General features: G+C 41.9%; 1 protein-coding gene across 1 annotated transcript; it reads left to right on the plus strand.

Moving 5' to 3' along the window:
• Positions 1-2,275: 2,275 nt before the first annotated feature.
• On the plus strand, positions 2,276-14,567 carry LOC106812694 (CAP-Gly domain-containing linker protein 4-like). Its single transcript, XM_014816635.1, has 12 exons — positions 2,276-2,546; positions 2,851-2,938; positions 4,366-4,533; positions 4,897-5,040; positions 5,170-5,348; positions 6,780-6,915; positions 7,307-7,496; positions 7,647-7,846; positions 8,601-8,724; positions 8,920-9,158; positions 11,879-12,013; positions 12,425-14,567. Exons 1-12 carry the CDS (start codon positions 2,286-2,288, stop codon positions 12,619-12,621), a joined length of 2,061 nt encoding a protein of 686 aa, XP_014672121.1. The 5' UTR covers positions 2,276-2,285; the 3' UTR covers positions 12,622-14,567.

Genomic DNA, 14,567 nt, shown 5'->3' on the forward strand with positions numbered 1-14,567 from the left:
GATCATGCAAATCATTACTGGCAAACGGTTGCGTCCCCAACGTATGCCAGTCCAACCATTTTTCCATACCGAGTCTCACATGCTAACGATTCGCCAACGTTCGCCCAACGTCATGCAGCCAAAACCACGCCAACCATGACGCCTCCAACCATACCCAACGTGGCCCCTCAACGGTTGCAAGGCAGCTCAACCATTTGTTCCACCCCGTGATCCATTGTACAACCTATTGTCGCCAACGAAGGTCCATAAGCATACACGGAGCCATTCGATGCCAGCCAACCATTTGCCAAACCGTGACCATGCCGAACCATACGGCCAACGTTGCGCCCAACGGTCATGCAGGTCCAACCATTTGCCCAGACGGGTGACCATGGCCGACCATATGCAACGTTGCGGGCCCAACGTCATGCGCAGCAAACCACTTGGCACCCGTGACCATTGCCAACCATCACACCAACGTTGGCCCCAACGTCATACAGCACAAACCACTGCCAAACTAGCATCATGCCAACCACTAGCCAACGTTGGCCTAACGTCATGCAGCAACGCATGTTGCAATACTACCATCATGGCCAACATACGCCAACGTTGGGTCCAATCGAGTAGCCAACCACTGGCCAACTAGCATTGTGTGCCCAACCATACGCCAACGTTGCCACAACGTCATGCCAGCCAACAATAACCATTTCCAACTAGCATCATGCCAACCATACGCCAACGTTGGCCCAACGACATGCAGCCAACCACTTGCCAACCGTGACCATGCCAACCATACGCCAACGTTGGCCCAACGTCATGCAGCCAACCACTTGCCAACCGTGACCATGCCAACCATACGCCAACGTTGGCCCAACGTCATATTGCCAACCACATGCCAACCATGACCGTGCCAACGTTGGCCCAACGTTGGCCCAACGTCATATTGCCAACCGTGACCGTGCCAACCAAATGCCAACGTTGGCCCAACGTCATATTGCCAACCGTGACCGTGCCAACCAAATGCCAACGTTGGCCCAACGTAAGCATGCTATCTTGTCGTTGTGCGGTTCAATGCAAGATTGGCAGTTTTGTGTGTAGGGAAGTTTGCGTGATTTTTATGTCGTGATGTTTTAATAAAATAAACGTGATTAAAGAGGAGAATACTGCATGACAAGTGTTTTGTAATGTAGGTGAGATGTTAATAAAGCGACGGCTTTAGGTATTTCTTTGATTTTCTATGTAACACGGCCGTAAATAGTGAAAAGGTTGTCGTGCATTTTGCACGACAGAATTCACAGGTTTTGTCTAATGAAGGCCCTAAAATAACATCAGAATATACACATTTTTAGGGCACAATTTATTGGTCTAGTCTAGACTCACTGACTCCGTGTCACTGTCAGTGACGCTGATGGGGTATATGTCCCCCCGGGTACTGCCGGAACATACCCTGGCACTAAATATTACTATCTAATATGCCGGACCGTACCACGCCTACTCCACTAACGAGTCTAGGGAGTCGCCTACGCCTACTCCCTAACCCTAACCCCAACCCTAACCATATCCCTAACCATATCAGCTAGATAGTTACCAGGGTACGTTCCGGCAGTACCCTGGGGGACATAGACCCTATGAGCGTCAGTGACTGTGACACTGACACTGTCACTGGCAGTCTGCAGTCTGCAGACAGTGCAGTGATGCTGATAGGGTCTATGTCCCCCAGGGCCAGGGTATACTGCCGGAACGTACCCTGGGTACGGTCCGGTATACCGGAACGTACCCTGGTAACTATCTGATTAGTCCGAGCCAACGCAGACCCCAGTAATGGGGTCTGCGGCCTATTAGATAGTTACCAGGGTACGTTCCGATATACCGGACCGTACCCAGGGTACGTTCCGGCAGTACCCTGGGTGACATAGACCCTATCAGCTGCAGTGACACTGACAGTGACACTCACTGGCACTTGCCAGTGGTAGTACTCAGTAAGTTACTAATAGCCTGCTAATAGTAATAATAAGTAAGCTGTCAAGCACTGAAAACGGTCCAAATCCAGGTACTGAGGTAGTGATTAGTCAGCCACGTGTGTATGAATTTTCAAGTCTCAGTATGATATAGTTTATTAGTTAGAAGTATGGCCACCTTGCAGACTAAATAATACAGACATACAGATACTGAGATAGACCACACACGGATTATTTTTCGCCTTCGTATTTACGTACCTATTTGTCCTTACCACAAATGTCGTGCGTGGGCTTGCATGTCCTTTACCGTTCTCTATTTCTTTGCGGTCATTAGTAAAAAGAGTCCACATGACGCTGAGTGAGGAGGGTGGCTCGTTCACCCTTGTCGACTTTCAAGTCCCGCAACGAGAACATGCCATCGTACATTTGGCAGCAGATGCTGCCATGTGCTCTGCGTGCCGGAGTAAAGAGATACCACTGTTCAAGTCAAATTGCAGTGCATGTCGTGAGATTCTTCTCAGCCCGAAGACAACAATATCTCAGCTCTTTGCTATTGCCAGGCATTGGATGACAGATGTGCAGAGCAACATCGATCTAATCATTGATGAAGTACTGTGTACATTTTTAGCTCACCTTGACATCGTCTTCGCTATTGCCATGGGTCGTCGTACGTCCGTCCGTCCGTCCGTCCGTCCGTCCGTCCTTCCGTCAACATTTGGCTACGGTCAACGATAACTCAGGAACCGTTTGACCCACATGTTTGAACATATGATGAACATATCTATCCTCTATCATACTGATATATCTGTGTGATTGTATATGTGTACATGCTATAGACAATTAATAAGCACAAATTATTTATTTGTGTAAGTTAGTTTCTAATGCATACTAATTATAAATCACTAATTTACAGATATTAAAACGAGGAGCACATGTGGATGATAGAGATGGACAAACAGACATGACACTCTTGCATTATGCTAGTAAAGCTGGAAGTGTTGGTTAGTAGAAGTTTATCAATTTAAAGTGAGGATTTCACATTTTTATCAACCGTTTTCATGTTTTCTCAATAGTTCTTATACTTGCTGCTACTCCTTGCATAACACCAAATGTGTATTGTAAGCAGGGTCTCCAACCATTCCGCATTCTGCGGAATCATTACGATTTCTAGGCTTAATTTCTGCACTCCGCAGCGGCAAGGTTATATTCCTCATTTCAGTTGCACTGTATAAAATTTGCACTGATTGTGTTCGCTTGGACACATTTTTTTTTTCAGCCGTTGCCTGGCACTAGCCACGCGCTAGTGCAGTAGAGATGCAGCAAGTTTATTAATAGCCGTCACTGCGCGAGTCGTTTCTTGGAAATGCACGCTCTGCCATTACCTTAGTTTTGCACCCCCCCTACCATCGCTCAGTGTTATAATGTGTTTCTATGCATTTTGTATCTGGCATGTCTACGGTAAATGAACACGCCATAGCAAACAGGCGCTGTTCTGCAAGCGGTTGCGTAGTTTGTCTGCTAAACAGAATTAAACACGTGGGGAGAATGGCGTCCAATTGCCATTCGCCATCCAAAAAACCGCGACTTTTACAGAAATTCAGAACGAATATACACAGATTGCCTGACTTGTGAAGTCAAAACTCAGTGTTAATCATGGCTATTGGCTGCTATGCAAGACAACCTTTCAAGTGGGGCACGGAGGAAGGATGACTGCCAGAGGCATATAGTCTCTCACAGCATAATTCTATGCGGGTGCAGTGGAATCTACACCCAATATATCAAGCTTCTTGCAGCAGATAGCAGAATTGTCTGTCTTGACGCAGAAGCGAGATTTAGGATTATTTAATTGAACACAATGTGTGTTTGAGGCGGCAACCATGCAAATGAACTCTTCAAGGAATGTTTCCAGACTCACAAATATGCAAAAAGTAGGTTGCAAACATACAAAACACGTGAAATGGTTAGAAATTGCAATTCTTACCTGTGTTTTAATACAATTATATACTAGAGTAACCTAACTGTGTACCCTCTCTAAAAGTAATGAAAATGTTTTGAATCAATTGTAACTTGTAGGGTTGAGTCTAGGGTTGAGATAGTGTCATCAGACATGAAAATATGGCCCACAGTATGCCTCAATTGCAGGAAAATGGCTTAAAATATTATCAAAAATTTTCTGGGGATCACCCCCAGACCCCCCTAGCACTGGCATGCCTACGGCACGCGGGCCTGCCTGCGGCAGCCAAGGTTAATTTCGCCCCCCCCCCTGTCCATCAATTTTATTCCGCATCTGGAGTTCACAGGGTTGGAGACCTTTTGTAAGGCTAACATGTCATAGAACACTCGCACAACATTCTCTCCCATAAGTGCACCGATCTGCATTTCAAATGAGATTGTTTAGGCTTATCACATGAGTATGCATGTTCGGTAGGTGTTGGTGATGTGGATAAGGCAGCAGCGGTCGTCTCGATGCTCTTGGATAAGGGTGCAGACGTCAGTCTACGATCGCGATGGACAAACATGTCCGCTCTTCACTACGCAACGTTCTTTGATGTGGGTCCAGTCGTCAAGCTCCTTCTCACGGCTTCACACTGTAAAGGTAACTGCGTGATATCTATCTATATCATGGGCGAGAATGTGGGCGTAATAATCGGAGGGATGGTAGGAAGTCTCTCTCTTAGTTCCTTCTCTCCTGGTGGAGAATAGGGCTGGAGTAGGAAGTCTACAAATATATTTTTACGAATTTTTTGCAGCTGCAACAAAATGCATTCCAGTGAATTAATGGGTGGAAGTTTATTAAGTTTGTTGATAAGCAGTTAACTTTTTTTAGAACGTGTCATAGTTGGTTCGCTCGTATTCACACATCAGTTAAATTGTCCTGCACATTGTATTGTCTCAGCATCCCACTCCTTGCCTAAAACAATTGTTGCTTGTCCTCTACATGAATTTTGCCTTGTTTCAGATATAAACTCGGTCTGTCATGAGTTTGACAATGGCACATCACTGCACATTGCTGCTCATAATCTGAGCCTTGAAGCAGCAACTGCACTTGTTGAGAATGGTGCCAGTGGCGCGATAAGAGACAACCGGGGCCGGCTACCTATAGGTGAGAGCACACACGTATGGAACAGGCACAGCAATTAACTGACTGTGCTGACATTACACATGGTTGAGCCTATTAATGTGAATTGGTTAGAGGTGTATCTGTATATTAAAATATATATCTGGTCAACAGAGTGTATACCCAACCCAGAGGATGATGTCACGAGACCAGATCTGACTATGCAGTGTCATCAGATGAGGGAGATACTAAATGAAGCTGTTTCCACGGTAACAGTGATGGTTCAGCAGTCAAATTTCTTTGAGAGCTTCGGCTTTCGTATTGGTGACAAGGTCATCGTTAATGGCCTGAAGGTACGTATCCTTAATTATCAGTTATACAAGTGTATTTTTAGCTCATCTGACATAGTCAGATGCAGCTTGTAGAATCGCTTGATCGTCCGTCCGTCCGTCCGGTCGTCCGGTCGTCCGTCCGTCCGTCAACAGTTGGGCACAAATCTTAACCGCTTGACGTACGGTCACGATATTCGGCACATTGGGGGGGATCGTCAAAACGAGTTGGGCTGTCGAAGCTGGGGGTCAAAGGTCAAAGGTCAAGAGGTGTAAAAGAAGGGGGAACATTCACTCCTTAACTTAAGGTATAGGGAGGAAATGCAGAATTGCGGCACAAATCTAAACGGCTCGACCTAGGCTCGTGATAGTCGGTGTATAGCATCATGGTAGGAAAAGCCATCACTGTGCCGAAATTGGAGGTCACAGGTCAAAGGTCAATGGGCACAGGGCAGATTTTAGACATTTTATGAGGACATGGTCTGACGGAGCGATTGAAAAACTTTTTTGTTTCAGCGGTGACCTAGCATTTTTATGGCATTATTGAAAGGACCATGAAATCTACTTTCTGCTGACATGCGAAGAGTAAGTGTCGGATAACCTTTTGACCCTCAAGAGGAGGGTTAAACATGGATTTGTTGACTGCCTGTTAGAAAGAATTTGACTGCCGGGTTTGCTAGTAGAATCTATACATGCCTGGATGTATGAGGCTACAATGTCACAGTGAAATTTCAAAAGCTAGATTTGGTTAAAGAAGGTTTATGCTCCTTAAATCGTATAATTTATATGGCATTCTGTAGTGTCAGTATGTTACATGTAACGTATGCCACTGCCAGTGGCTACTGCCAGTGCATGTGTTGTGGTACTGTGGAGTTTTTGCCTTAATTGGTTACAGGTGGCAGCTCTCTATTGCGCAGCCTGTAGGCTTGTGTAGGTAAATGGATGAGTGCTTACCTATTCTGTCTTGCAGATAGTTGTTGCTACTACGTATGATGGGAGCTTCCATCTTTAATCTGAAGACACTTAAACGTACGCGCCATCTCGTGGCAACTTTCATAACGATCCCAACGAACATTCTTTTGAGAAGGTTCCTGATACCATCCCTGTGCATTCCACTGTTTCGGCGTGTATGTGAACACATTTGGGACTAACAGGGTTTACTAGAATCCCACCACTCCACCACAGAGTCACCGCAGTAGACGTTAGATGAGCGCTGTCGCTCTGCGGCACTTGTTGTTGCTATTTGCAATGTGTGTTTTTTTACTGTCAATGACATCAGTGACATTTTGAATAATTTCATGCAAAGCGATAGAGTCTAACCTGTATAAAAGTGGCAGAATTACATTTGTAGGTTTATAATTCCTGATGGTGTAGACCACCATTAGAAATTATAAGATTTAGAGGATATATAAGCAGAATTTTCAGTGGAGTCATTCAGAAATTTGCCACTAATAGGCTGGAACACTACGGTTTATTGGCGAGACCAAGTTTGCTAAAGGCGTCTGGGCAGGAATTGAATTGACAGAGAATGCAGGAAAGAACAATGGCACTGTACAGTGTGTGGAGTATTTTGTTTGCCAGCAAGGTTATGGTTAGTTATGTCACAACTTACTCACTGTTGCATACCTTTATACTATCATAACATGACTGCATCATTATTAATTAATCTCAGATTAGCTCAAATTTTATCGTGAAAGTCGCAATAATAATTCTTATCAAAAGCAAGATACTTTGCTAGTTCATTTATCCATGAGATGAGAAACAATGGCACCTATATAATCCGCGAGTAATGGCATGATATAGCCGTCAATCAGTGTCAATATCAGAAAACATTCATGTGACCACACTTGAAGGACAGCATACTTATAAATGCAAATGTGGTGTTACATAAATAACTTTCTCCAGCATCGTTAGTCTAGTATGCGAATGTGAGTTAACATGCAGGATTTTCAGTTCATTGCAGTTGTCTCGTTACTTCATAGGTATATTTGCACCTGTCGACAAGGTGTCTAAGGTTTCGGCTGTTGGATTGCATGACCTCCAACCCCTACACTGTTCCTCCCCACGCTTGTCACCAGTCAGGGAGGGTGTGTGTAGTCCGCAAACCCTGATCTCGCCAGCAAGATGGGACAATGATGGTAGACATCCACTCGTATTCTCTCAGTCACCAAGGTATGTTTCTGGGGGGTATATAGAGTATATATATATATATATATATATAATATATAGAGTGAAACAAGTGTGAAACGATGGCAGACACAGTGATGCGTCTGTGTGCATAATATTTGGCATTAATTCGGTTTGGGGTTATGGTTCTTACAGAGAGAGGCGTGGCAGTGGCTCATCATTACCCGGCAGTTCTCCCCAGCCAGCTCCATCCCAAAAGATAAGTGTTGGCAGCATCCCGGAGTTCCCAGTTGACAGGGATGAACATGTAACCATAGCAACGGGAGATAGAGTGATAGTGGCAGGCACGTGTTTGGGCACGGTCCGGTTTGCTGGCGAAACTCTGTTTGCTGCAGGTAATAATAGCCAGATCTTACTCGTGCAGTAATTTATATTATATTCTAATTCATATAATATAAAAATTACTAATTTACAAAAGCAATCCTGCTTTGTGAAAATTAGACCTTGTTCTTATACCATCTCCTCAATACATTTAGGACTGTATTAAATGAAGGTATAGTGAGGTTTCGCTGTACTGTTCTATATCATGCATTGCAGTTGAGGGTAGACAAATAGGCTGACGACATCTGGTCTGCATTCTTATAAGCGTAAAGCTGATCTTAAAATCATGTTGTTTTTCTTGGCTCGGTGCATGGGATCAGGTGTGAATAATGACAAATTTGTCATTAAAGTGATTACGTCACCGTAAATAATAGAAATAAAAAAAATTCTACTTTTTACCAAAATATAAGTGATTCTGTTCACTTTTTATGGTTAAATTGCTGCATTATACTTCTTATTTTACTATATTGTTCGATGTGAACATACACTCGTGACTCATACATAGCCCATAGCAAGCAATTAATGTTATGAACACTAATATCAAATCATCCAGGTTTTTTGGATTTTTAGCTAGTTGAGAAACAATCTTATCAGGTAAGAATTTGACGATACGTTTAGTCCCGTTAGTTCTTACTTTTAATGTAAAAAAATGGCAACAAAAATTTTACAAATTTTACCATAGAAAATTCGTGACATAGTCACTTTAATCGCCCACGATGGGATGTTATCGAGTCGTTTGTGTTGGCATCCATCTCTTTGTTATATTAGGATTCTGGTATGGAGTTGAGCTAGACAACCCCGTAGGGAAGAACAACGGAACAGTGCAGGGGATCGCATACTTCACTTGTAGGAACAATCATGGCATCTTTGCACCACCAACTCGTCTATGCAGGTACAGCTTCATATTCTCACTTCAAATCGATGAATGTATGCGTGTCGATGGTAAACTATTAGGTTTCAGAGCAATGTATGGAGATACAGCTAAGAAGTCTATGAAGGATATAGGTGTTAATAATTGAGGTAGATTATTCTTACAAAACTTTATTTTAGTTAGGTTTTACATGCTAAATAGAGCTATTTACTTTAGGTACCAAACTGACCTAACTCCTATCAGTCCATCGAAATTGTCCGATGACCATTTGAAAAATCGACTTGCGGTTGAGGAACCTGAGTTCAATAAGCAGGTGACGATGTCAACCAGTGAGAGAGTGCTCTCCAAGCAGCAGAAGACTTCCTCCAATCAAAAAGCTCTGTCCAGACAAGATTCCCCGAGGTTGCACTCGCATGTTAAAACTCTGTCCCGACCTTCCTCTGCTGAAAGCCAAGGTAAGAGTCATCTCAATAGTGCAGTAGTATTACTGCCAGTATAAATTTCAATTTAACTACATTCGACATTTTCGGTGGTACTCAGTCATGCTTGCAAAACTATGGAAATTTCGAAGTCATTCAGATTTCGGTAGGAACAACAGATCTTAACAGTGCTTGTACCAGGAATGTGGTCACCCTAACTCCATGAAGAAATTCGGTGTTGGTAACGTCAAATAGTTGTCAAATTGTTTAAGTGAACTGTTGATATAAAGTTAAAATTCAAGTTCACATTCATTGTACTGTGCTAATATTAGACAGGTACATTGGCAAAACAGTGCCAAGAGTACAAAATAAAGATTAAAACGGTATAAAAATATATCATTTATGAAACAAAGCTGTGGGTTAAAGGACAATTGAAGTCAAATTTTCTAACTTCTGTAACGTTTTTATACATAGAAATACATTCAATAACGTATTCCATTTCAAATCAGGCGCCCAATTAGTAATAAACACCTGAATAGTAATCTAGGTCATGTGACGTCACGGCCCCAAGTTGAGCGACGCCATTATGTAAACATAGTGCGTGCGGTGGTTAAATATTCGTTTTTTAGCTCACCTTGACATCGTCAAGTTGAGCTATATTGCCATGGGTCGTCTTCCGTCGTACGTCCGTCCGTCCGTCAACATTTGGTTTCGGTCAACGATAACCCAGGAACCGTTTGACCCACATGTTTGAAATTGGGTGTAGTTGTTACTGCTATGCTCCCATATGGAACGTCCTATTTTGAAGCACGCCAGTCGACGTACTTTCGAGCCACGGCAATTTTTTGGCAAAAATGGGAATTGCCATTAGTCAGTTCAGGTTCAACGGATTTTGCTCATTTTTGGTATGTGAATGAATAAGGACTAGGGGTTTTGATATTTAAAAAAAATTATGCAAATTAGGTAGGGTTTGGCAATTATATAGCATAATATATAAACACAAACAGTCTGTGGTGTCACCAGACCTGCCAACTGTTACGTATTGCCCGTAATTTGTTACGGACGCGAGTCAAAATTACGGTGTTACGAACGACCTCGAAAAATTACGGACAGCAAGAAATCTCTGAAATTTATATTTTTTAATGCAAAAAAAAGAAATAAACACAGTGTAAAATCAACTATTATCATGTAACATGACTACTGTGTCTGTAGATTTAGACTAATAGCTCTTAAAACGTAACGGTACTCACTGAAAATGGTAAATTATGCTGTGTTATGCGCTCGTCTGTCTGGTTTATGGGCGCAGCCATTTTGAATGACGTCACGGATCCAGGAATAGTAGTACCGCACTGAAGGCTATTTTCAGCCAATCACCGTGAGAGATAAATTAGGTGCTGCGCAGTGCGCGCGCACGCTTGTGTGTATGTGTGGAACTGCCAAATGACATCTTTATGCTAATTATGTTATTATTATACTGTAATAAGACTGACAAAAAGGTGTTACTGACAAATGCCTATTTGTTACGGAAAAATCCAATAATTACTACTGATGATCATCAGATGGGGTTGGCAGGTCTGTGTCACACTCGTCTGGTTCGTTTTACAAGATTTCATTGACAATATCTTTAATGCAAAATTGGTATTTCCTCTCCACTCTGCCGATAAAACGTCTATATTAGAGTAAAGATTTACAAAACATGTCGGAACGCAGCATAACCTATTTATTTCAAGCGCCATCGCTACAAAGCAGGTATAGCGCCATCTACGGTCACAAATTGTGATTCATTTTGGTTTATAAAATATTATTGCGATATACAGATGGCAATCGTTTCTATAATGTACGTCGATGGTTGCTCAATTAGAACTGACTTCTTCTTACTCACTCATTTGTGTCCTTTTTTGTGGTGAGCTACAGTGTCATTGACACTTTCATTTTGTTATTTCTCATGCTTATTTATTATGTCAAGACACAAACATGTAGCCTGTAAATGTACTTATATTCATGTACATACATATTACCTGTGAGGATAATGCATTCACGGTATATGTACATGACTTGCATAGATACATGTGATTCTGACCGAGCGTGATAAGCCCGGTGATCAGTGTACTCGCATGACTGACCTGGTCTAGCGTCGAACTGGTCTACAATAACCCTGGTCTTCTCACTCTCATGGCAGCATATACATTCAGGTGCCGTACTCATTAATTCACAAACACCACAAGAACACCAGTATTTGTCTACAGTCTTATCGGGTACCGAAGCTTCCATTCCGCCATGTTGTGACTGTTCTGATTCTTGAGAAGTTTGTGCCGACTCTTCGCGTTGCTTTTTCAGACGATTCTCCTCAATTTCTTCTTGTGTATATTCAGGCTCAAACCTATATCCAACTGGTAAATCACTATGAATATCATCATCATCTGAGTAATCACTAGAATCATTGAAATTATCTCTTTCTGTTTCCATCTTATACACAACACTCAACTTGCGTTAGCGTGGCGTCGCTCAACTTGGGGCCGTGACGTCACATGACCTAGATTACTATCCATGCGTTTATTACTAATTGGGTGCCGGATTTGAAATGGAATACGTTATTAAATGTATTTCTATGTATAAAAACGTTACAGAAGTTAGAAAATTTGACTTCAATTGTCCTTTAAGTAGTTTCCTATTGGTGCATGCTGCATGTGTTTGACTGCGTACGCTATGTTATCAAGAGTGTGATAATAGAGACTCCTGATGTTGTCTGTATGCAGGAAGGGCGAGTGGCAGACCTTTGTCGGCTGGTAGCAGAGCGTCGTCCACGTCCGTCGGTAGCGCGAAGAGTGCGTCACATACGTATGGCTTCACCATCGAGGAAGGCACGCAGGTGTTTGTCAACGGCGAATTCGGTGAGTCGCATCACTGCCACCGCCATTCTCCCAGAATTCTCAGGAGTGCTGGTCTTCGTAGTGTCTAACCAGTTTCTAAGACGATCTGCTGCCATCACATATAATTAAACAGGTCAACATTTGAAGTTATCCAAAGGATTGTTGGTTTGCAGTCTTATATTAATGGGAATGTTAGTGTGAAAATTGTTCAGTAGGTGGCGTGAGTTCCAGTGTTCGACAGAAGATCACTTCCAAACAAGTTTCTGATGGTCGGTCGAATATTCACAGCGCATAAAAAACACCCCGATTTTAATTAAGGCTATTAATCACAACGAGGGAGATAAATTAAATTTTCCGCACTTGGGTAAAGTTCCAAATTCAAGATAAATCATGTAAATCTACAATAAGCTTGCCTGTTTGGCTCCTGCGCAGGTACCGTGCGCTACATTGGACCTGTGAGCTTCGCTGAACACACCTGGCTTGGAATCGAGTTGAAGTCGGCACGTGGTAAGAATGACGGCAGTGTGCATGGAGAGCGATTCTTCAGCTGTGGTGCAAGACACGGACTACTAGTCAGACCCAGTAGGGTGACGGTGCGCGGCATCAATGGTGCAAAGTTACTACAGTGAACAAGTAACGGGTGTGCGTGACAAGGAAATGAACAGAATCAAGTTCATGATTACTGAATGAGTGTGACACAGTGTATTGTAAGTACATGACTAGAAACAGTTCAGGGTGGTGACTGAATGGAGGGAGCCATGTTTATGGTAGATGAAAGCCTGGTGTGTTACACTTGTATGACCTACCGTCCACAGATTGCAACCTCGTTTTGAGTCTTTGACCATCGTCCATAATAGTGTCAGCTTAAGATAGGTTGGTATTCCATGTTGTGAGTTACAAGTTGTACAGTTCAACATGTGCTGTTATAAGTTTCACATTTTGAACAAATGGCGAATGATTTCCTCATATTTCGCTAGTGTGCAACCACTTTTCAACAAGTCTCTGGACTTCTAATGTGACTTTTTTCCCTATTTATGTCATTTGATGGCTAAGTTAATGATCATGAAACAGAATCTCTGTGAAATGTAAGATATATGAATGCACAAAACGTATTTTATTCTGACATATTTTACATATGTGGTGTGGCCAGTGGCTGTTAAGAAGTGGAGCATACTTGCAAATTGTGGCAGTTTTTGATGCAGCAGTATATTCTTCTAAAAATTTCTCAGTTGATCTGCTGTCTGGGCCTATAGATAACAGTATTAACAGCTCAGTGTGTAGTGCAAACAACAAACTAAAACTACGAATCCATTTACCAAAGTACACAGCTATTGATTCTACTTGAATGTATTTATTTGCATTGCTTTATCTCGGTCTTTGCTGTTATTGAAATTTTTTGATGTTAGTACATGGTTCAAGTTATAGTGATGTGGCCATAATTCCTTAACGTCTTTCCACTGCCCTTATTTTGCGTATTTCATGCTGTTTACTGTACGTATTCTTTATTTTGTGATTATGGCGTATAGTGGTGTTTCACGGGCATGTATATTTTTCAATCATTATGCAATACTAAGCATGATGTAAAACGTGCACATATATGTATACTGTGTAATAAGAGTAATTCAATAATACATAATACTTCTTATGGAAGTATGTTATTGGGGGAATTAGTACAGTAGTTGAGCAAATGAGCGTTTGCTATATATGTACTTCTGCAGCTCTGCACATCTGATTTAGACATTGTATGCAGTTGAATGCTTGACGAATGTTTTCCTTCAATGAATGTTTTCAATCGTCAGATATGAGGGTTGCATGACAGGTGCCGCACTGACGAGTCTGCAATAAGGGTATACTGTCTGGTTTTCACATATGACTATCTTGCGTAATTACACATTGCATGCATCTGTGCACATGGAGTTTTACGGAGAATTTGGTTGTAGCGAATACGAAATGATTACATAGTTTGAAGTGCCTTTATTTGAGTAACATTTGCGCACATTTTTGGATTTTCACGAAGACACAAAAATGGATAAGAAGGGATAATCTCTACAAGGATTTGATATTTCTAGTCTTCACTATATGCTGCTCGGTTTTATCGTATTTGCTATTCGGTTAGAATGCATCACTATCTGCGTTAATTTAAACGTTTGCATGTGCGTACCTATTTGCATTGATAACTTGCAATGTATCTAGTCCGTGTATGGTATTTATAACTAGTCACATCGTGCCTACTCATCTATTTATTGCATATATATTATTTTTATTACGGGCACGTGTGTTGCATGCTATTGTTATCGCGTGGCTCTAAATAATGTGATGTAACACGAGTGTGATGTCACATAATCTTAGTCTTGTTCTAGCATCAGAAGTTTATTTGGTAAAGTTCTGATTAGATGACTTCCTGTTAATATTGTAGGAATTCAACGTTGCACGTTTGTCTGCGACAGATATAAACCACATCTATTTTTATTTATTTACTTAATCCACTTGAAAAAGGTTGGGCTGTGGTCCGTGGATGTACCTTTGCTGTACCACTCTGAATTTAATAAAGGTTAAGCCTAATTAATAATTAATG

Source organism: Priapulus caudatus, unplaced genomic scaffold, assembly GCF_000485595.1.
Source record: "Priapulus caudatus unplaced genomic scaffold, Priapulus_caudatus-5.0.1 Scaffold675, whole genome shotgun sequence".
Lineage (NCBI taxonomy): Eukaryota > Metazoa > Priapulida > Priapulimorpha > Priapulimorphida > Priapulidae > Priapulus > Priapulus caudatus.

Bases quoted from the DNA above. Each gene is read 5' to 3' on its own strand.
- LOC106812694 (XM_014816635.1), top strand. From the start codon at position 2,286: ATGACGCTGAGTGAGGAGGGTGGCTCGTTCACCCTTGTCGACTTTCAA. The intron at 4,534-4,896 runs GTAACTGCGTGA...GCCTTGTTTCAG, and splicing joins CACGGCTTCACACTGTAAAG to ATATAAACTCGGTCTGTCAT. The intron at 7,847-8,600 runs GTAATAATAGCC...TTGTTATATTAG, and splicing joins CGAAACTCTGTTTGCTGCAG to GATTCTGGTATGGAGTTGAG.